The 24,465-nt window shown below is 37.4% G+C and overlaps 1 protein-coding gene across 4 annotated transcripts in view; it reads right to left on the bottom strand.

Annotated features, from left to right (window-relative positions):
• Positions 1–24,465, bottom strand: part of DTNBP1 (dystrobrevin binding protein 1) — a 65,882-nt gene that overhangs the window by 13,808 nt on the left and 27,609 nt on the right. For all 4 annotated transcript variants that reach the window (XR_005955772.1, XR_005955773.1, XM_041475333.1 and 1 more), the window contains exon 7: positions 23,618–23,640. Coding sequence is in view for 2 of the 4 variants with exons in the window: in XM_041475333.1 (XP_041331267.1) it covers positions 23,618–23,640 (23 nt within the window). In the remaining 2 variants the exon portion in view is untranslated. The remainder of the gene's footprint in view (positions 1–23,617; positions 23,641–24,465) is intronic.

Below are 24,465 nucleotides of genomic sequence, written 5' to 3'. Positions count from 1 at the left end.
AGTTGGCAGGTATCAGCCTTTACTTGTCCTTAAGAACAACACCCAGCTCCAAACTCCTGCTGCAGTGGAACTACTCTTCACCTAAACTCTACTCATTTCAGACATGCAGAACAACACCACTGATCGCTGAACTAAATCTTGCCTCAAAAAGTAAAGGCAAAACAATTTTTGCCTTCTTTCCTAACTAAAACAAAGTAAGGGTTTCACTCCATAAACTGCTTTCAGAATAATCAGTTTTCTGACTGAACATGCAATTTCTACCCCACTCTTCGGAGGGAGGGGTAGATCCTGTCAAGCAGTCCTAGAAGTCTTCAGAGCCAAAAGGATGAGCTGCAGACTTGTAGTCTCAATACAGTTCAGTCTAACCTCACTTACTTTACATTGGCAGTGAAATATTTTAGACATGAGGAGGGATTTTGGTTTTTTGGAAGACATATTTTAATACAAGTTTTAGGTTAACATGACCAATAACTGCTAAATCAGAATAGGGGAGGAAAAAAGAAAAGGAAAAACCTACCTTTTACAAAACAATCATGTAACTGTAACTATTTGAAAGAGAATTTTATTTTTTCACATGCTTAGTAAAGCATTCCGTATTTATTATGTACACTATATTTGGTAACAGATCATAGAAACATATCACAGAATCATAGAACAAATTCTAGGAAAAAAGATTGAGCTGGAAGGGACCTCGGGCATCATCTAGTTCCAACCCTCTGCATGACCTTCCACTAGACCAGGTTACTCAGAGCTCCATCCAACCTGGCCTTGGACACTTCCAAGGAATAAGCATTTGAACTGCCCTGAGCAACCTGTTCCAGTGTCTCACCACCCTTGCAGTAAATAATTTTTCCCTAACATCAAATCTAAACCTACCCTCTTTCTGTTTGGATCCTTTGCTCCTTGTCCTGTCACTACATGCTCTTGTAAAAAGTCACTCCACATCTTTCTTGCCTTGTCTTTCCTGCAGGCTCCCTCCAGGTACTGGAAGGTCACAATTGGGTCACTCCAAAAGCCTTCTCTTTTCCAAGCTGCACAATCCCAATTCTATCCATCTTTCCTAGCAGGGGACATGCTCCATCCCTCTAATCTTGGTGGCTGCTCCTGAACTTGCAATTTCTTTCCTTCTTTCTATTTTAAGCTAATTCACAGGTGAGAAACTGTACAAATTAAACTAAATACTCACGTAGTCAAAACTGCAGGACCACCAGTGAAGTAACACTCCCACAGGTAGAAGAAGCCTTATTCGTTTATGTCAAAATTTCATATTGACATATTTTAAATAGAAATATTTTAAAAAGACCATAAGCCAATCATTACCTCAGTAGTGCACACAACATGCTTGAAATATTTATTTTTTCTTGACAACTCAGGCTATTTCCTATTCAATTTCTGTCAAAACAATTTCTCCAATGCAAGCAAAAAAATTTTGCTATTCATTCATGCAATTAATGCTGAGCTTATTTCTTAGAAAAAGAACCATTAAATTACAAATCTAGTCCAGTTCAACACTGTTTGATTAACATCCCAAATGAATCACACTACAGATTTTCTTTAGAAATTCTAGTGATGAGCAAACACTTTTGTTTGATATCATTAGTGAAACAATATCTGAAATAGCATTCCCTCTAACAAACCCACATCCAGGAGCATCCAAACACGAGGGGACTCATTTGCTAACAGACAGCTATTAGAGATGTGCTACCAGCTGAGGAATTTCAAATTACATGCAGTCCTCCATATTCATTACACATGGAGTATGAGTTATGACAGACCAGATTATTTTAAAAATCCATATTTATTCTCAAATGCAAAGCAAAGATGCCATCATTCTTTTTAAAAAAGGAACATGTACCAGTGTTATTTGCTAGTAAAGCCAATTTGCAACATTAGCAATGGCATGTTTTTTCCATACTTTTTATAACACTGTAAGACAGATCTCTTCAAGCTACATTATAATAGTTTCTTATAGAAGTGTTTTTCAATCAATGGGTTGCTTTTAAATTCAGCCAACTGGACAGTAACAATTATATAGGCACAATAAAAGGAAGACAACCAAAACAAAAATGATACTACATTTCAAACAGAACAATCTGGCTGCACATAAAGCCATATTTTCAGAATATATGACTATATTTTCACAGTCAAAATTCCTCATTTTCTGCTATGGAAAGGTATTATATAGCAAAAAACAGGGCATCTGACATTAAGTGCAGAAATATACAGAGTGTTTTTTCCACTGAACATTTTTATCTTTAAAATTAAAATGTGAAAAACAGTTTAGTTAGTTTCATTAAAAATTTAAAACTTTAAAATTTTCAAATCACACATGGGGTGTGATTCAGAGGTAAGGCAATATTCAGTGTGTCGGTTTTAAGGAAAGGACATTGAGTTTTAAATTTTTAATGAAACGTTTTAAGCTTTCTCCTATGCATCTAGTTTTCATATACTCACAGCCAATTCCACTTGCTTCTTCATTTTTTATAGATTAAATGGTCTATAGCTGAGAAATAACAGCCCGTAACAAAAAAAAACCAACCCTGACATAACTTCCAAGTTTATCTTTTGATAAACTTGAAAAATATTTGAGATAAATCTTTTGAAGGAGAAAAAAAAAAAGTCTTGAAAGATGATCTGCTCCCATTGGCTTGCTGACTTATTTCTGTGCCATCTTCCAAAGTGTTCAAACTTGCTACACTGAAAGTAGACTAAAGGTCATCTTTACCTACAGTACCAAAGCCCTTCCATATTTCTGCTGCCAATTCAGAACAGCTTCTGGAATTTTGACATGTCTGTTTGATTTCTAAAGGATTTAAGGGCAAACCTTGAGGAGCAAACCATACAATACGGGCACACAGGAAGAAAACCAAAACCCTTCCTTCTTCAGAGTTTGTAAATTATGACAGGAAAGTGCATGACTGCATTCACTTTCTTCTTTTGTTCAACCCTGAGGAATGATCTAGATTTCTTAGGATTTCATGTGGTAGCCAACATTTGCTACTAATAAGAAGGGAAGCTACCAGGTCTCAACATACCAGTAGTTTTCAGATTTTTCCTCAGACATGCAAGTTTTACCATGCTTTGTCTTTAAAGACAACCAGACAAAATGAGTGCATCAATATTGGCAAAGTCAAGGCAGACCACCACTCAACCAAACAATAAACCTGATTTTTTGGTACTAGATCAAACTGGCACTGCCACACCGAGGAAGCACTGGTGGCTGGGAACAAAAACAATTCTAGATCCAACAGTTCCAAAACAGAAACCCTTCTGGAGGTGTGTGATTATTTGACTGTTTTTATGGAGGATCAGCCATCATCTGTCCCCCTGAACCTGGCACAGAAGTGACACCATGTGTAAAACCAACAGCCACCACATTGCCAGGTCCAGCTAAAGCTGCAACTGCAACCGTGTTCACTCAAAACTATTTTTGCTGTTTAGTCATTAATTCATCAATGGCAGCACTAGTCACGAATCAACAGCATAATTTTAAACTTATGCTTATTCTGGTTTAGCTTGCAGTAACAGATAAATTGATTACAAAATTTGCTATTCAAATCAAACTGATTTAAAGAAGCACATCATTAATATTTCAAGTACTGGAGCGGGCTGGTTTAAAGGTAGTACAAAAAATAGCAGGTCTCTTCTCACGTGTGCCTTATCTAAGATTGTAACATCATTAGGTTAATAGATTATTTTGAATTATTAATTTAATACATAGAAATTAACAGACTAATGGAAATAATCAGAGTAATTTATTAGCATTACATACAACTAGACAAGTTCCAATGGTTAACGTAACTAACCAGGACACCTGCACCCTCAAAGAAAGAGCACAACTAATAGCTAAGACTTTTGTCTTATTTGATGTTCAGTTTTTCACCTGCTTTTCATTGGGAGGAATTGTTACCACTAAAACATGACAAAAATTCCTAGGTCTCTCAGTTACTTGACCCAACACCTCAATGAATATATGCAACAAAAAGAGAGACACCCATGCAGCAAGGGAGAGGGTGGAGCAGGTGGGTGATGTTACTGATGCTTCAGTGGAGCATTAAACACAAGAAATATGAAAGGAAAGGAGATACAAAGGAAGAGAAATGACAATGGAGCAGAGGGAGAGGAGAAGGGCAACTGACAGATTGTTCAAAAGAGATAACAAATGAGATATGATCCTTCATCCTGGATTTCTCCAGCCTGGTAGAGATTAAACAAGTTGTGGGGAGAAAAAACAATACTAACTGGGAGGAAGAAATTTAAAAGAGGCAAAGAAGGCTTTGCCTTATTGAAACCAAACACCACAAACAAAAAGCCAGTACAGTAAAACTGACCCTAATGAAGCTTCTCTGGCAGAAAAAATCCCAAGAGGCTGCAGGAACAATTGAGTTTGAGGGAGGAAGCACATCCTGCTTTGTGACCATCAGTGACTAAAGCCTATGCCTACAGTGAAAACGACCTGACAGATGACACCTAGGATACAGTATCTTATTTGAGCAAACAAAGAAAATCCACCTAAAGGATGCACAGACATCAAAGTGACAGTGAGGAGTGAATAAAAAGCAGAAATTCAGGAAGCTGATAAAAGCACTTACAAGGGGGAAGGGAAAAAAGAAGGGGCTGACTGAAGAGGGAAGTCAGCATCATTAGGACTGTGAAACCTGTAAAATACACTTCCTATGAGATGATTCTTTTCAATATACACAGCCGTACGAAATCTCACCCAGCTTTTCCTCCCCCCACCTTCTTTTCTTCCAGCACAAGGATACCACAAAAGTCTTCAACATCTCCTGCCACACCCTGGGACAGCAAGCAATGACTTGTGCTTGTGCTGCAATACAGTATAAAATGAGGAATTTTTTTCCCTGACATCTGTATCCATCAACTTCTGCCATTTGTAAGCACCTTAAGAACATCCACCTTCAGGCCTGCTAAAAATACAGAACACTTAATTTATAATATTTTCCTTAACTCCTGAATATGTATAAGTCCTTGCTAACCTAATTTTCAATTTTGTTCTTCACAGTAATTTAGCACTAATTAGTCACAAGTACCTTAAACCTCACAAAATGCATGCACATTTTCTCCACAGGGCAAACATACAGCTGATCTCTGAAAAAGCTAAATTTCCTAACTCTCTTTCTCTAAACAGCACCTCTCTACTAGGTATCATTCTGTATAGCAACAAAAATCACACATTCAATCTCTACAACTGATATAGCCACCCATACCTGGACCAATTCAAAGAGCCCCTACTGCATAGTGATTCCAAAATAGAAAGTGGAAATGCTAATTTTTGAGGCATTAGGATAAACTATAAGCAGAAGTGTACTGATCCTACTCAGTGTCCAGTTTTTCCTCTTTCACACCTAAGCTGGAATAACGTGCTGCTTGAAATCCAAACATCAACTAATTTTAGAGGAGGGTATCATTAGAACACAATATGACCTTTATTAAATATGAATTATTTGTTCACAACACATTTGGCATGACAATGAGAAAAACCCATTGCCTTCAGGCCATCATTATATCTGCCCTGTTTCCTTCTCTTTCTTCCTGTCATCCTACATCTGCTTTGTCAGCCCCAACAGTGTCCAACTTCCATGGCAAAAGAGATTTGCTGCCTCCTTTTAAAGCAACCAAAAGTATATTTACTCGTTACAAACACAGAAATAAAATGATGAATTTTAAGACCTAAACTTTCAACCACTTTAGGCAGAATATTTCTCATCTCTTCACTGCTGCTGTAGATTACAACAGATGACACCACATTTGATTTCACTGGCTTCATGCAGGGAAAATTTCGTTCACAGTCATGAAGACCAAAATTTGTTTTTAAAGTAAAAGATAAAGCTTAAGAGAAGTGGGTTACAAACAATATCAGAGAGTCTGAACATTTAATCACCAGAGACTTTGGAATGCCTTTTTAAACACAAATGAGACAGGCAAAGTGAGATAAGTGAAGAGAATGTAAAGAAAACAACCCTCAGAAGACTAACACTGAAACTATCTAATCTGTCCTGGGGCTTGGGTAACAACAAAACCAGAGGAAAATGACAAAGAAAGACTGGAGATCTTTCAAAACAGGGACAAACACACCAGGAACAGCATCTGGCAAATCACCTCAATATCAGTTCCTAAACATACCTGAAATTATAAACAAAGCTTGAGATGTAGGTGGGAATGAACCAAGAACATTCCTCTTCTGTTGGAACACATTTTCTCTTTAGGAAGGAATGAATGCTATACCAAGGTGGTCAGCAAGCACTGAACTTCAACCTATTGTTGTTCTCTTACAAACTGTTAAATCTGTTTCTAACAGTGACTATCCAAGGCTAATGAGAACTGAAGCATGCATAAGGAATCAAAGTAACATCATTATTATAATTTCATGCTCTATAAAACTGTAGACATTTGGTTAAAAAGCCTCCTATTTTGGAACATCCTTGCTGATATTATTAATTCTACATTATTTTTCATCTGTGACTTATCTATTAAACAAGCTCCCTTGACAATAAGTGTGTTTTTATATACGTCAAACAGTCACTACTTCAGAGACAGATCTAACCACAACAAGCCAATTTTGGTCAAGAAGGAAGAAAATAAAGCACTGACACTTGATAATACATCAATACTGTATTTTTGAAATAAGACTGGTAAATACAGAATTATAGAATTGTTAAGGTTGGAAAAGACCTCTAAGATCCTCAAGTCCAGCCATCAACCCAGCACCACCATCATGTTCACCACTAAACCAAGTCCTCAAGTGCCATATCCACATTTTTGAGCGCTTCCAGGGACACGTTCACAAACATGTGGAAGATGACTCAACCACTTCCCTGGGCAATCTGCTTCCATGTTTAACAACCATTTCCACAAAGAAACTTCTCTTAACATCCAATTTAAACCTCCCCTAGTACAACTTGAGGCCATTTCCTTTTCTCTTGTCACTTGTTACCTGGCAGTAGAAAATGACTCCCACCTCACCACAACCTCCTTTCAGGCAGCTGTGGGGAGCAATAAAGTCCCCCCAAGCCTCCTATACTCCATGCTAAATACAACTGTATGAACACATGAAGTATTAAAGGGCTAGAATGAATTGCATTTTGATGAAGAAGTTTGCAAGGTAGCAGTTTTCATTTACTATTCAAAATAGGTCAGACATTATATACTTGCATACTGCTATTATAATCCATTTCTAAACGTGAAAACAGTAATCACATCAGCAGCTATTAAAGTCTGATGGTGGCTTTTTCTAACACCTGTCTAATACTTTCTAAATAGCAAACTGATTGACAATACTCAGCCTAGGGGAAAAAAAAAAACATAATAAAAAAGACTGGAAGATATTTTATTTTATAAGCATGTATATAGAAAATAAAACAAGAAATGCTATTCTTAAACCTACAAGTTAAAGTGAAGAACACAAATTTACAGTACGGCTGCCTACAATAATATAGCTCATATCTGATGATTTTCTATTAGATTCCATTTCAAAATCTCATTTACATTCCATGTTAACTTCTGTTTTAAATATTCTTTAAAAGTTCTGAACAGTCAACCATATTTCACCCTTCACTTTTATTAAGCTATAGGAATAGACCTGACAAGTTTGAGTGCAAGGCAGCAGCCAACTAGTTAAATCAGCAGTACTGGAAGCATAATGTGCACCCACTGAGTCACCAAGGTTATATAAACTGACATAGCAAATTAATACCACTGCTTCCCTGCTTCCCAAAATACAAACCACTCAGCTACCCAGCTATTACAAATGATATCTGTGTTTCAGTGCTAGGAGAACAACTGTCAGAGCCCAGAAACTGAGCCACCTGCTCATTCAAGAAGAGATCTGGAGGTCAGATCCAAGGTGTGTCGAGCACAAGGACGTGCCATTGGCACCTGCACCGCCCCTGCTTCACCCATCTGAGGATGCATGCAGAAGCCAAGATTTCGCAGATCACTCCAGGATATTTGTGGAGTGATGAAAGTCCTGTAGGAAACCAGTTCTCAGATACTTCACAGACTGGACTGCACCTACCCAAGAGGAAACAGGGCAGAAGAACACTATGAAGTAGCTCAACTATAAAATATGGAAGACCTATGATCAGAAGTACTCTGAAAAATACTTCTCTAGGTACATACACTTTTTGACTCACAGAATTTAACAGTGTCTCCGGAAGTGCAAGACACTTAAGAGAAATAAAACACTTGTTCAATACAGCCTTAAAAAAGTCCTAACACAAAGAATTTTAAAATAGAAGTTTGCAAAGTGCATTATATTGTCAGAGCAAATCTGTCTCCATCCCGTCAGAGATGCTGGCGCGGTGATCCGCATGTAACTCCACCTATCTTTTAAGGCAAAAACTGTCCTAGTACCACTGCTTGTGGGCTCTAATGTAAAGTTCTGGCAATCATTCAGGACTCCAGAAGGGAGGGAATGCAGCTTTTCAAATTTTCTTTTTAGGTCATGACATAAGAGATCACACTGATGGCCACTAATGCTCCATTTACAAATGCAGAGGGAAGTCAGCAACTTGTACTTAAAGAAAAAAGGAAGGCACTTCTACAAAAATGCTAAATTGTACAGCAACTTCATGCTTACACAAATTATCTAATACATTCCCCAGAGCCCAGTAAAACATAAACCAGAAAATATCATGTACTACATGGAACTGAAAAACAAGGGTGAACCAGTGTATTTTTGTCCATGGCAAACAGGCAATCCTAACAAACAGTGATGTTTTTAAACTGAAGTTTTAAGAAAAATAAAGAAAAGGCCAAACACTTTTATAAAATTTTATTCTGTCCCCTATGCTTAGAACATAAAAAGATATGCATGCTCATCACTGAAATGACCAGACTAAATCTGAGATCAGCTGACTTTTAACGTTAGTTAGTGGTATTTGGAGCTTCTCTCTTCTGTGAAGAAATCCCACTTGTACTGGTGCTCAAGATGTGGTTAAGTCTTCAGGTAATGATAAAATCAAAAACCTTCCCCATTCTTTTCTCAGACTTGCTCTTTTAAGCAAAGTTAATGGTTTCATACAATTTTTTGGCTTTATACAGAACCCTTTACAGGAGCTTTTGCCAGCAAGACAGATGCCACACTGCCTTCTATATCAAAATAGCAATAAGAATGATAAGTGAGGACATCACTGAAACATGGATCCAATTAGCAGAATATGGCAAAATTGACATTTATATAACAAAGTTTCATGTTAGTCATCGATGACTAAATTTATACCACGGAGCTATTAATTCTCACCCTCTGTAGACAGAAGAGCAGCAGATTACAAGAATCAGAAAACCAACAGATTTTTTTTGCCCAGCAGACTTCAGCAGAATCACAGAAAATGGTTTGGATGGGACCTCTGGAGATCATCCGGTCCAACCCCTTGCCAAGGCGGGTCACCTAGAACAGGTGACACAGGAACACATCCAGGTGTTTCTGAATGTCTCCAGAGAGGGAGACTCCACAACCGCCCTGGGCAGCCTGTTCCAGTGCTCTGCCACCCTCAGTGTAAAGGAATTCTACCTCATGTTGAGGTGGAACTTCTTGTGCTTCAGTTTATGGCCATTGCTCCTCAACCTGTCACTGGGCACCACTGAAAAGAGTCTGGCACCATCCTCTTGGCACCTGCCTCTGAGATATTTATATGCATTAATGAGATGCCCTCTCAGTCTTCTCCAGACTAAAAATGCCCAGCTCCTTCAGTCTCTCCTCATAAGGGAGGAGCTCCAGACCTCTAATTATCTTTGTCACCATCCTTTGGACCCTCTCCAGGAGCTGCTTGTCTTTCTTCTTCTGAGGAGCCCAGACTGGACATGGCACTCCAGATCTGTTGTTTGAAACTCCTGTATTCCTCTTTCCCAGTAACTTGGCAACTACGGCAGGGCAGAAAGCAACTGATGCCAGACAAAATAAAAAACTGAGCAGTGTCACAACATAGGCAGCCAGTACTTTCATGCCTATTGGATTTAAGAAAGCCTCTTTGCTAAATTAATACTGGAACAATTTATACAATTAACAAGTAGCTGGAGGCACACTTATTACTATGAAACAACCTCCCCAGCTCCCCCCAGTACAATTCACCCTGGCCTTTCAGGAATTTTTTTTTCCTGATGCTAACTCCTTCAATATGTTTACGTGCAGAAGTCTCCATGCCCCCTGTTCTGTCAAGCAAGCCAAGTTTCCTAGCATCTTGTGAAATAAGCTCTCTTTTTATAACTCAATTGTTTCTCTAACACCTCATTTGCAGCTGTCCACTGGAAATCTCATGATTGATCCATCCCCAAACGTTATTTACCCTCTTCACAGTTGAATTAATCCTAATAGTTCATTTCTCAAAAGAGACTTCGTAACTGAGATTGATTTAGGAGGAAAACATTCTCACTCAATAACCTGTCACTTGCCGAACTTTCTGGTTTGCTGTTTATTATTTTTGTCTGTACTAGATAAAACCATTCATATTTTCTCTTCTGTTCTAGAGTTAGTCCACAACTCCTTCACATACCAAATTAGTTTTCACTCCATGGATTTTATTAGACTGAATAATCACTAGTATGCAGGAGACAACTTCATTGGTACAAAAGCACCCTGAACTCTACACAGGGACTGAGCATGCATGAAAAAGAGAGACAGTCTGCCAGACTTCCACCCTGCAACTAGTGGACATATTCACACCCATTATGGCTTCCCAAATCTGCTGAAAATCAAGAACTTGGCTTTATATTCTGCCAGATTTCCTACAGCTTTGCATTGGAAACACACTCAATTGTAATAAGAACCAGACACTAAATGACTGGCAGCTCAACCCTCTAAATAATGTACCAACATGCAAAAAAATACATATGTCACCCAAACCCATAATGTGGATAGATTTCTTCCAGCCACACAGTTTTGTGGAGACAGAAGCTGAAGCCGCAGGCCCCACTTGCTCTCCATCAAGAGACAGAAACTACCCTGCACCTGAGAGTAACCACATGGATAATGGTGCTCTTTAAAATAAAGGTAAATCTTTATTAAAGGTAAATAAAGGCTTAGGACATTGTGTCAGCAAAATGGCAATTCCCACATCACTGGTGACCTGCAAACCCTGAGCCTATCAAGAATCACCAGTGAACACACAAGGTAACTGAAGATAAATTGTGTGGTGTTCAGTGCGTCTTCTCCACGAGGCATGGGCCTCCAGTTTAATGTTCAATAACCAGAGAGAATAAATGTATGAGGATTTAAGATTATGATCAAGGGAAAACCCTCCTGAGCCAATGGAAATGGTGTTGTGCAAGGTCTGGAGTGATTACATAATCATCTAATTAAGACAGAAACTTATTCCCATAAATGGCACCATTCCCGTTTGATTTAAAATGAGACACAGCCAACTACGTTTTGATCAAGTCTCATTTATGCAACATCAAAATAGCACTAGCTGCCTTCTACGTAAAAGGAAAAAAGAGCTGAGTGACATCTCCACAAGATTCTCAGTTCACCCTAATCCACACAGTAACCCAAGTGATTAAAAATGAAACATTGTGTAAGTAAAAACTGCCTCTTAACCTCTTTTGGCCTTAACTCACACATTCTATTAGAAATATGCAATCTAGAAATATTATGCACATATAAAAATGTGTTGCTGATTTTTAAAAATAGCTAATATTTTAAGTATCTATTTATATTACACAATATTTCACCGGCAAAAGCAGACACATCCCAAAAAAGGACAAAAGCTACAATACTAAAGACTTATGTTCGTACAGTTTCAGCTCCACTGCCTTGATACAATTTCACATGACATACCTAACACTCAAATAAAATGGGCAGAATAGTTTACCAAAATATCCACATTTTTGTTCCAGTTACTGAAAGGAGTAGAGAAGCATTCAGAATTCCTACATGCTCACATGCACACCTCAGCCATCCACACACATCATTAGAACCTAGCAGAACAAGTAGTTTAACGACACACTGCTGGGAAAGGCGGGGCTCAGATTTATGTAAGAACATGCTATAAGGAAGGAATAAATGATTTCTACTGCAGCTTTTAAAACAATTCTACTATATTTGAACACTGTAAGAACCAGAATAGTATCACATTTAGAGTACCACTAGAGAAAGAAACAGCATCATGTGGAGAAACAGAAAAAGTGTACACTCTATTGCTGTACGTTTATTCAGTTACAAATCAAACTGATGAAATGTCTGCACTTACAGTTACATTTATAACAAAACAGAAGCAACCTGCCAGAAGAAAGAATACTGTCATTATAAAACTGTCCAAAATTTCATTTGCACCATGATAAAGCCACAGGCAGCAAGAGCCTACAGCATTTGGTCTTGCAGCACCTCAAAAAATACTACAGTTGGTCTTGTTAGAGAGTTTCAAAGTAGGTATATGAGTATTTTTTAACCTGTCATTAACCACAATCTATATAGTGGTGAGCAAAGAGATTATCGAAAAATACGTCTTGCGTTACTTTTTTTTCTGTCACAAAGCTATAGATGAAAATGTGATTAAAAAAATTAGAATAATCCTGGTTACCAGAGAGGTGTTGATCTTTCCAATATCAATGTTCATACTAAGGCTTCTACTTTCTGCTCGTTCTTCCCGAAAGTACTTGGAGTAATATTGCTAATGCTTACATTTCAAATTATTCGCCAATCTCATATTCTAGTCCTTATATAACTCCAAGGTTGGTCCCCACCCCACACACAAAAAAGCTGCTCTACTGTCCAAGATATGATGGTAAATAAGGAAAAAATAATATTTGCAGCTGTGACCCTCTTTGCCCTTACTTCCACTGCAAGAACAAAGAGCAAGTAAACAAGATCAAGATGGACAACTTTTGTCAATATGCACCAAGTAGCTAAGAATACAAAATGGATTATGCCAGCAGTGTGTGTGTGTGTATATATACATATATAGCTTGCAACACTACACAATTTTGAGTGCACACTGGCCACACCACATTTAGCAGAACAGAGGGTAAGTTTTGTCATCTTTAAGTAAACTGTCTGACTAGACTTATGAAAAACAAGTATATTTACAAATTAAGTATATCTAATCAACATAAATGTAAAGAGTTCTCCCATATCAGATTAGTTGCTTAAAACAAAATATTCAACTTCATATAATTATTTAACACAAATATCAACTTTAGTGGTCAAAATTACAGCTCACAGGTAGAGCCTTGATAAAGGCATGATCCAACAGGTTATTAAAATAGAAAATAGTTCGATTTACTCTTATCCTTTGGCCCTGGACATCCACCGAAAAAAAATCCACGTGAATGGTAACAGAAAAAAAACCTCTTCCAGTGGTTATGTAAAAGAATAAAAAAAGAATCAGAGTAGAAATCTACATTTTATTTCTGCTTCAATTAGTGCAAGTTCTAAACACCATTACTTACAAATTAACAGCATAAAAATGTTACTGGTTGCATGATTAAGAACATTGTTTCATATGATAAAGGGGGCTTTATATGGATGTAAACAGCCTTACCTGCTTCAATTAAAATCTACCTTTAAAATTTGTTTTATTTATCTAAAGGAAATTAGCATGACTATCTATGCTAACATTCACTGCTCTATTTTTTTATTCTTGGTTTTATCTTCAGATAACAATTCTCTGTCTCCTCTCATCATCTGGAGTCACCCCACCCTTAGACACGCCTGCTTGAATTTTAGCTAACAAGATATCTGCGTATTTGCATTCTTTTACTAATTCTGATTAATATTACCTTGACAATAATGCAAAGACAGACAAAAGCAAAGCAATAAACAAAAGCCCTGAAAAAACAGACATTCAGTCACCATTTCTTTCCAATTTGCTAAATCAACTTAATAATTAACCTGTCATTTACAGCACACCCTTTGCACACCAGGCAGTGGTGGTAACTGAGGAAATTAATTAAGCTAACTTAAATTTTATTTTGCATTTTACATTAGCTTGGCAAGTTAAGGTGACAAATAACAAAGATGTTAATAAAGTTCCACCTACGTGAATTCTTCTGAGAATTCTCAGTGCCTCCCGGAGATGACATGGCAGTAAGAAATAAGCAAGTAAAAAGAAACCCAGCACTGGTCAAGTGAAAGCTCCAGTTACCAAGCAGCCCCAGTGATGTGCATCTTCACTGATGCAGAACAAAGACCTTTGCCAGAAGGCTGCTTTTTCAAAGCAGTGGTACGGCGACGGGCAGTTTCCGATGGGCCACACGCACGCAGATGCAGCTGCACACACATGGATACTTCAACTCAGCGCCTCCCCAGAACCTGAGCACAAGCTCCCAGCAGCTGGGCTCCACCAGAAATGCAGGCATGTATTTGGGAAGATACCACACGCTGCTGAACCAAGGGGTGCTGCGGAGACTGAAATCTTCCCAGCGGGATATAATCCGATGACACGCAGCTACAGCATGTGTTTGTTTGGCAGAGAGCTGGAAGCGTCTGCAAATGATTCAGGAGCAAGGGGAATGGTACAGAAGGGTTCTGAATTCTTTTTTTAATTAGGCACTGTTCACAAGGCTCACCCCTTAAAGTGCCTTTCCTTAACATGGCTTAGCTCAGATACCCCACAAACCAGATTTCATACTATTCTTACTTCACACATAAAATATTAAAAGCCTTGGATGTGATTTTGAAATAAATTAGAACAGTATTCTCCACTGAAAACTGTATTTTCTGTATTATATATCCAGGCTACATTTTCACCAAAAACTGAAAAAAAAGGTTATGCAGTTGAGAAAAAAAATACAGCAACAGCATATGACTGAGAATCTTTGGCTCTGCTGATGCTGCAGTTACACAACAGTGCATTTATGTTCAAAAACTGTAAGGCATTCCTCAGAATTGGGAACACTGGCACACGTTGCCTCTTCAGTTTAGGAGGGTGCACAGTGCTGCCAGAAACCAGGATAGCCTTAGCAACTCCTTTCTTTTACTTAAAAAGATCAGATTTAGCAAACCTTCTCTGTGACAATTATCAAAATACAGAGCAGAGACAAAAGGCTATTATATTTCAAATACTTCTCCAATCAACATCACTAAAAGTAAAAATACCTAGAATGTTTGGCCTACAAAACTTGGCTTTAACTGGTGAAAATAACACCAAAAATATCTATGTGAAAGATTAAAAGAATAATAATAACCATGAGATAATCCCGCCTCAGTCTGGACTTCGGTAATTAAAGGATGAATTCAAGTTAGAGCTGTAGACAGAACTAATTTCTATTTTTTTCCATATCAGTCATTTAAGCATTAGAGAAAATTAAAATATTACACCTTTAAATATTTTCTGTTCTACACAAACTGAGTATGACAGGACTTATGTTCCCATGAAATTGCTTCCTATTATCTATACAGTTTGCTATTCACCCTGGCAATGGCTGAAGAAAATTCCTATTGTTACCCTGGCCTCCTCCACTTCTCACAAAACACAGGATTCTGCAAGACTGGCTCCAGCATAGAGTAAACTTCCACCACAGCCAACAGGAGCTGCACACCCATGAGGCATCTTATCTTAAGCTGCAGTGATGTCAAATTTGTTGTGATACATCTGACCTCTGAAAGGGATTTTGACTTAGTGCAATACTAGATTACAGAGAGTAAGGAATCAAGGAAAAAAAGAGAGAACTACATAAATGCATAATCATTTAAAATTTGTTGGGAGGATAAACCAGCCCCCTCAAAATGCAATGAAAAGACAAATGAGAGGGCATATGGGTGTCTCACGAAATAAAACCCACAAGATTCTCTAAAAATATATGCAGATGAAGCAGAATTTAATAGAAAGGAAGGTTCCTGGTCTTCACTCTTACCCAGTCAGAATTAGCATTTAAAAAAACTTGATAAACACAAGGCTTCAGAAGTATCAGCAATGTCAGCATTCTATGGGTTATGCTAATTCACTGTCTGAATAGTACTTTCAGGTGACAGCCATCACCCAAAATCCTGAAATCTAGCTGAGCATGGAGGCTACAAACTGCACTGCCAAATCTGCAACATAAAAAGTTACATTACAGCCAAAAAAAAAAAAAAAAAAGGCATTTAAAGCACTAAACCAGAAGTGGTTTGGGGTATAAGTGACAAAACCAAAACTTAGTTTTAATCAGCCAAGTTACAACAGCACACACAATTTATTCCAAGGACATCTGACGATCTAGTTTGCCCATAAATAATCTGGTCTCTATAGCAGCCTTTTGAAACTTCCTTTAGAAACCCTACTCCCTATTTGCAGCTTAGAAAATTCAGGCCTTTTTCCAGTATATAACCACCTCAGTAATGAATGCCATTTTATCACTAAGATCCCAAGGCTGTATTGACACTACCAAAAAAAGCCCTGTTTTCACCTCACCAGTTGAAAACGAATAAAAAATGAGCAAAAGGAAATAATTCCTCATCATATCAAATTATTAAGAGCTGGGTTTTTTCAATCTGGAGTAAAGATGTCTTTGGAGAGACCTCACTGTGGCCTTAAGGGGGTTTATAAAAAGGAGGGAGAGGGACTTTTTTATGGGCAGATAGTGACAGACAAGGGGCAATGGATTTAAAATGAAAGGGTGCAGGTTTAGATTAGATGTTAGGAAGAAATTCTTTACTCAGTAGGTCGTGAGGTACTGGACGGGTTGGCCACAGAGGTTGTGGATGCCTCATCCCTGGAAGTGTTCAAGGCCAGGTTGGATGGGGCTCTGAGCAACCTGGTTTAGTGAGTGGCACCCCAGCCATGGCAGGGGGGTTGAATTAGATGATCTTTAAGGTCTCTTTCAGCCCAAATCATTATATACTGAGTTAGCTGACAATGCAACCTCCTTTGGGCAAAGCAGAGTGGAAATGGGCTTTCTCATGCAGCAAAGGTAGAATTGTAGACAATTTTGTTTCTACAGTTGAAATATGCCAAACCTCCCCCTTTTTCCCCTCTTCCATTGAAATGTAAATTCTATTTCTTGTATAGAAAATGTTATCTGTCCTGAAGACTTGATGCTTATTAACATATTAGATAAATTTCTTTCCAGTCATCTGCAAAATAAATGCACACATAAGATATTATCCATTGTAGTTTGCTTCACTCCCAGACCTAATACTTAATCCAGCAAATGTTTTGATGCCCCCAAAAAGGCAGCTAATACATTTTCAATTACACCTCATGCTCAATGTTTGTTGCCAGTTGAGAACAAAGTCATGTTCAGAGGGTCAGCAAGAGGCAAGCAATTGCTTTTATGTATTATCCCAGAAAACTGAAAGCTTCCACTGTTCCTGGGTATGTATATATAGACAGGACAAGTCCTCAAAGCATTAGGTTTGAATTACGTTTGAAAACTCAGCCAAACAGAATCAGACATGCGCAACTCAGCACCATCCACCTGTGAGTTACAGAAATGTACATTTGAAAGCTCACATGTACATTTCACTGTTGCTAATATCTGCCCAGATGTACAAAGATTCAATTATTTACTGAGGAGGACTGAAAACAGTGAAAGACCAAGAGTGAACCTTCCTTAAATTCCTCTGTTTAAAAGGATTTTAAAACAAAATCACTATTTTTTAAAAGGCTTGATTTTAAGACCACACCATTTCAAGGAAGGCAAAAAAGGAGCAAAAATAGAAGAGACAAAAAGCTAGATACAGACGTAGAAACTGTGAAAATGTTAAATACATGCAAGAGTCTGCAAACTTGAAAACATATAAAGTAAAATCAAAAGCAAGGTAGCTGTAAGGACAATTCAGAATCTTGTTTCCTCCTTCATCTGTCTCATCCTATTACACTAAAATGGAAGATTTAAGTAATTAAACTTACTTGCCTTTCACTCAAGGTTTGATCAGAAGTGCACAAGACTCAAATCCTTCTGTTCCCTAGAGAATGGCTATCATATATAAGAGTCTTGGTCAGTTCTTGCTACAAGCAACACAGAGCATCCAAAGTTGCAAGGCTCTTCTTCCATAGCCCAGATGGGAAAGAAGGTAGTAAAACACAGTACTAGAAATCTATCAGGGTATTTTCAGCTCACAGCAAAATAATAAGGAAAATCCCTCATATCAGAATATAAACCTGAAATTTTGATTCCATTTAGCTTTATTACAAAAGACTTAAGCAATTCTTTCCTAACTGTTCTCTGGTATGACAAAGCAAGAGTTGTCTGTGTAACAAGGTTTAAATATTGAAATTTTGGACCACAGAAATGTTGAAGTAATTGAACTCCATATGGCTGGAATTAATTTCTACCACAATGTCACCTTACTCTTGCTCAGAAGAAGCATACAAGATTATGTGCTCAAAATGACAGCTCAACTTCAAGAGCAGCTACGTCACTGAATTTATGGGCTTTGTCAACCACAAGCTGTAAAGACCTCCACTGCATATTACTCATGCACCTGGAAGGCAATATGAAAAGGAGGAACAAGAAGTTTTATTTTGACAGCCATCAGAACACAGCACGATAAAGAGGATCCCTAGATTGGTTGCAAAAAAAAAAAAAAAAAATCAGTTTGACATACTATTTGTTAAAGTGAGTAGATTTCAAAGAAATGGGGAACAAAGAGATGGAGTCAACAGACTGCTCCAAATATTGTGTGCTCTTAGAAGAGGGAACAGCCAAAGTCCAGAAATTAAAGTTTGGATATAAACATATTTAAGCTCCTAACAAAAGGACTGGAAAACTGCAATTTCAGCAGCAGCATCTTAGATGCATGAACAGGGATGCCAAAAAAATCTGCATATCAAATGTGACCCAATGACTTAACCTTGAAGGCAAAAGCAAGAAAAAATACCTCTTTACTTCATAGGTCAGTTTCTCAAAGAATATTTTGACAAAGCTCTTAAAACTTATCAGGCCTTGTTTGGGAGAGACCTCTGATTCAAAAGGCTGAAAAGATATTTTGTTTTACTGTAAACACAAGCGCTGAAAATGCTCATATGACCTGTTTCCCTGAGCTTGAATCAAACTAATCCTGTTAAAGCTTAGAAATATGCATGACTCAGTAGCCAAAGCCATGCATGTATTTGCCCTTGCAGAGTTGCTGCCACCTTTCATTGTCCAAAAGTGCTGTGTTGCTGATCCCCAAACAGCCTGTACTGCTTTAGTTCTCTTTCCAGAAACAAACTCAGTGCATCCTGAACTTTTAATAAAAAGGGACTTTTACAAACAGTTTTGAAATCTATCATGTACATACTTCCTATTTGGGTAAATTAGAAGTAAACTCAACAGCATATGTTATTACCATTGTGCAGTTCTACTACTTTTAAAGCTTTTTTTTTCCTACTCTCTCACTGCTGATTACCTACCCCATTATCTGCTCCACTCTTCCATGTTCTAATGAGATTAACAGTATTCAGTAACTATTTACTACACAATCTTGTCTACTCTGGAACTAAAGGAATGTTAACTCAAAAAAGAAAAAATAAATTTTAAAAATTGCATGATGTGCCTAGAAGGATGATGGAATGATTTGAATCTCAATGCAGTCCTAAATGCACTAGGTTTCAAGTATCAGGAGCAAATAACCACACACGTGTTATCAGATTTCCAGTTTCTCAGCTGTAAAATGGAAATGATACCTTCCTAAACGATGCAAGAGCACAACCCATCAAATACTAAAATCAAAACCACACACAAATATCAAGTAAACTAAACTCTACTATTGCAAGAAATTGCCAAGATTCAGAACAGAACACTCTTGTTTTAGCATCTTTATGAGCGTCAGCCAAGACAGGACAGCACAGAGCATAAGCCAGTTCCAACAAGCAGTTCTCCCAAGACTGAAGCTGGTGCATGCTAGAAAGGAATGTGCAGGCTATTTCATATGGCATACCAATGTTTTCCAATTCATAAAACCATCATCTTTTATAGCAAAGACCTCTGTAAAAAAAGATAAGGAACTGGACAACCTTTGAGATGTTCTGTCCTCGTGCTTCACACACACAAATGCCAGTGCTGCAGCAGTGTCGACAAAGACACCAACAGTCATTCCCTGCCTACTTCAGAGAGAGATGTTTAACACCAAAAAAAAAGCAGGAAAGCTTCTACCCCTCACTTTCTCAGCATCACAGATTATTAAATAATAATCAATTTCAATTACTCTGTAATAGAAAACCCCTGTGGTTGAAAGAAGAGAGACTGGAAAGGTTTGTCCTGCCCCTGCACACTGTGGCTACAGCAAACAACAAAGGAGAATGTCTGGCCCTGTAAAAATAAGTCTTAAAGTAAAAGGAGGAATAGTAAAATCTATTCCTCACTATGAAATACAGTACAATCTGCAATAGCAATGTGAAAATGGCAGAAACAAATTCTAAAACAATGACAAATACAAAAGTAATTAATAATTTCTTAAAGTAGTATTACATTCTTATTTATTCTTATACTACATAAAGGTACTAATATCAATGAGTAAGAGAGTTAGTGGATTCTCAACACTTTTCAGTGCTGCAACCTGGCATATATATATATATTCCCTTGTCAGGGCCCCTTCTGGATGAGACCTGGTATCTTCAAAGAATATATTTAAAAGGTCAATGAATTACCACTTTGTACCTTGGCACACAGTGGGAAGTTGTAAATGAAACCAGGAATAATTCCATTTCTTGGTTGTGTAAATTTTGCTTCAATGTTAAAGTAGCTACTAGGTATATACAAGGACACTTAAAATGTTTTTAAGGTTACAGACACTTGATTTCCCAAATTTGCAGACTACACCTGTGTACCTATTTGTATTTACACATCCACAAAACTTCAGGGAAGTAAAGTTTTAAAACAGATCTGAGAGGTCTGTGAAACTACTCAGCAGCCTTGTGAGTCACACCTGCACTCTCAGGGTCAATGCCAACATGAAATTTGCATTTTCTGTATTCATTGTGCAATTGATGGGATGCATTACAGCATTCAAGTTTCTAGTGCTGTGCTAATTTGAATCTCAGACTAGACCATTCAGTTTCTTAATTCCAGTAAAACTTACTTTCTATCATGAGTAAGGCATAAGAATGCATCACTGGTGAAGATGAGAATTGCATCTGGACACCGAAAAAAGTGCATACAACTCTCTTTTAACTCTTCTAGCAAACATATTGAAGGATTTTTTTTGTGGTACTTTAATTCCTGCATATACAGCTAAAATTATCTTGTATCTTTATGAAAGATATTTTTATGCAAGACATTTACCATCTTTATATCCTGGAAGCTATTACTTTTTAGCATATGGTATTCAAATTCACAAATAACAAGTTACTATTTAAAAAAATGGCATTTCAGGTTTTTCCATTGGAACAGATTTTAATGTACAATGATTTCAAGTGCAAACGCATCAAAAGATGCAAGTGTATAAGAAGACATTTTAAACAGTTCTTCTTTATAGACCCTGCACTGGGTATTTAATGAACAGAATGCTGAGGAAGACATTTCACTCCAGACAGTTATGCAGAGATAAATTAGTTGAGGATGTAGCCTATACTTGCAATATTAAAATGTAAAGAACCATCTACTCAACTACTTAACATGTTTCAGTTGGAGCCAATATTTCCTAGCTTCTTTTGCTTTTAGATTACCGTGTTACTGCTAACTTAAGACACACTGCTTGCCCTTGTTGCTGCCTTTTTCCTTCCTCTGGGACAGGATTCCTATGGACATCCACAGAGTTATCTCAGTGTGCTTCATCAACTGGAACTAAAGCCAACCAAGTGACAAATCATTTTTGCCAAAATCTAGTGAGTCCTGGAAGCAGCTCAAAACAGAAAACTCAAGTAGGAGCCCTGAGTAAGATTGGGCAAAGCTGCCCTAGAACCAAAATATCTGCCATTATGTAATGAATCCTTCACAACTAGGAATCTCCTACTATCCCTATTTCCAGCTGATAAAAGATATGCCAGATAATGATGTAAGGTCCAAAGGGCCAGAAAAAGACTGACTGAAGCCAATATAACAAGTACTTCTCCTTCACAATCTGGGTTGACAATAAAAAATCCAGGATCTGAGAATTTAATAAGACAGAAACCCAAGAACATTTCTTCCAAGTATCTATTTTCAATCAATTGTGCACCTGGATTTTTAGCAGTTTAATCCAAATTTCCTGGGAAATGTCAGGCAAAAGAGTGAAAGTTGTTGCCAAAATCAAAACACAATCTATTGTTTACTTTTAACCTTCTTGTTGTCATCTTCTAGAAAGGAATTAGACTTATTCACAAGACCATTCTGAAATTTCCTTAGCTATTACACTCCTTCTCTTCTGTCAGGTACAAGCTTGTCCACCAGTCCACTGTACAAAAACCCACACAAATTAGGCTGACAGATGTTTAAATATCCACTTTCCACGATGCATCCCTCTATGCTTATCTAGCTTTCTCTTGGCTACCAAGACCAGTCTTTCATAACCAATATTGGAAATCTGTATGCCTCTATAACCATTGCAAAGCCAGTTGCTTAGTTTGGTATAAATTTCAAGGACTCCACACAGCTAGCACATTCCTCTTCCATCAAAATAATTGTCTTTGTAAACTACCTACTGTCAAATAACATTAAAGTCTCTATTAAAACAAAAAGGGGTCTAGAGAAAAATTACTTTGGAAACCACTCTTCTGGCTTCCAGAAACTCACTTAAAACACTTGATCAATACAAACAGAAAACCAGGATTCACTGTTCTCACAAGCACCACGTACTACAAGGTAGCTGCCTTGCTTTGGATGAGAAGGAGCCTGGCATTACCTTCTGTTTTATATTGAGTTGCTCTATCTTGAAAGCTGTCAAATCAATCAACAAAAGGGTTGGTTTGGTAAGTTGCAGAAAAAGTGACATTTCACATAATCTGTGTTGCTTATCTATTACTGTAACTGTTATTTTCCTTTTGTAGCACCACAAGGATGAGACAGTAATGAACTGAAAAGGCAAAGGAGTGCAGCTGATAGAAATTTCCATCCCTCCTTTCAATTTCAAGAGACAATTGATTGACATAAGTCAATGCACCCAACTTCATTCTCATAAATACTAGTCACAAACCCACAGTCACATCCTATCCAAAGGAAGAGATAATAGCAATTTTCAAGCTGATCAAACATTAATGCCAGTAGGTAGAGTAAGCCCCAGTTTAAGATTTACTGAAAATGGGACTGTATTCCATCTATGTACCAGAGATAAAGCAATACATGACAGAGTTGCCAGCCATTACATCATATATTGGACAAATATTTGTGTATATCATCAAGTATTTCCAACAAGTTGAGCTACAAAAATTAAATTTGCATAATACTGTAAAAATTCCCAGGAAACAGCCAGACAAAAACCTAACATGTAACAGCCTGCAACATGTGCCAAAAATATATCTGTGCTGAAAGAGACATCAACTAGTTGAAGGAAAAGCCCTTAAATACAAAAATTGAACACCAAGGGAAAGGCTTGAATTAGATAAGGGAATGTCTGAAACCTAGATAAGACAACAAAATATCTGTGTTCTCCCTACACTTAGGACTCCCTCAAAGAAAACAGTAGCAAGAACAGGTAAAATGAAAAATACACAGCTTGCTGGGTCAACATAAAATTAACATTGTCAAATGCAGAAGGGCAAAAGTTCCTTCCTAGTTCCACTTAATACACAAATTACTGTTAAGTCTTACAAACATTTAAGTAGGAAATAAAAATAGAATTTACCTTTGAATGTCTCCAGTTCCTTCCTGTTGGAGAAGAGCAGAATTAAAAAAATAATTAGAAATACCACATGTAGAACCACAGGATTTATTTTACATGCTTTAAGACTCACTAAAAGACAAAAATCAAAGAATTTGACTGTCACCATATATAACGATAATATTACTACATGTGTTTATCGAAAGCAAACAAAATCAACCTGTTTATAAATTAGGCCACCACCTCTTTATAAACATGTACAATTATACAAATATTGCACATTCACATCTAGCTACATAATTTCCAGATATACTGCTCCAAAAATAACCAAGACTTCCTAACGCGTTAGTTACTAAAGCATCCTTTGCTTAGCAGAGATTTACCAATTTACAGCACAGTGAATAACAATTTGTGTTCAATTTTCATCAATGCTATTCAAAAACATCTTGGCAAAACTGAAGGAGAAAAATTTGACAATATCACTCAGTTAAAACAGAAAGACAGGCAAAGAGACATACAGTGACATTCCTCAGAGGAGAGGATTTTCAAGTATGGAATATGACACATAGCCCAAAGTACTCATGTACCAGAAAGCCAAGAAATGAATAAAAAGATAATAATATCTGTTTTGCCTCATACCAGGCCACTTTTCACTTTTAGTGGTTATGCAATTCTGAATGCAGAGGCTATAAAATGAAGCGAAATACTTTTTCTGTTTTAAAGAAATTGCAAAATGCTCCAATTGTCATTACTACAAGGTAGTGATTCATCCTGAATTTAAAGGCTAAAGAAGAATCAATGTAATAACTGAGATAAGGCAGAATGCTGGCCTTACAAAACACTCATTTACATCAAACATTTTTTCAGTCTGC

Source organism: Pyrgilauda ruficollis, unplaced genomic scaffold (assembly GCF_017590135.1).
Source record: "Pyrgilauda ruficollis isolate IOZ18807 unplaced genomic scaffold, ASM1759013v1 scaffold35, whole genome shotgun sequence".
Classification (NCBI taxonomy): domain Eukaryota; kingdom Metazoa; phylum Chordata; class Aves; order Passeriformes; family Passeridae; genus Pyrgilauda; species Pyrgilauda ruficollis.
Note: the sequence above shows the minus strand (reverse complement) of the source record. Positions and strands in the feature narration are given on the sequence as shown.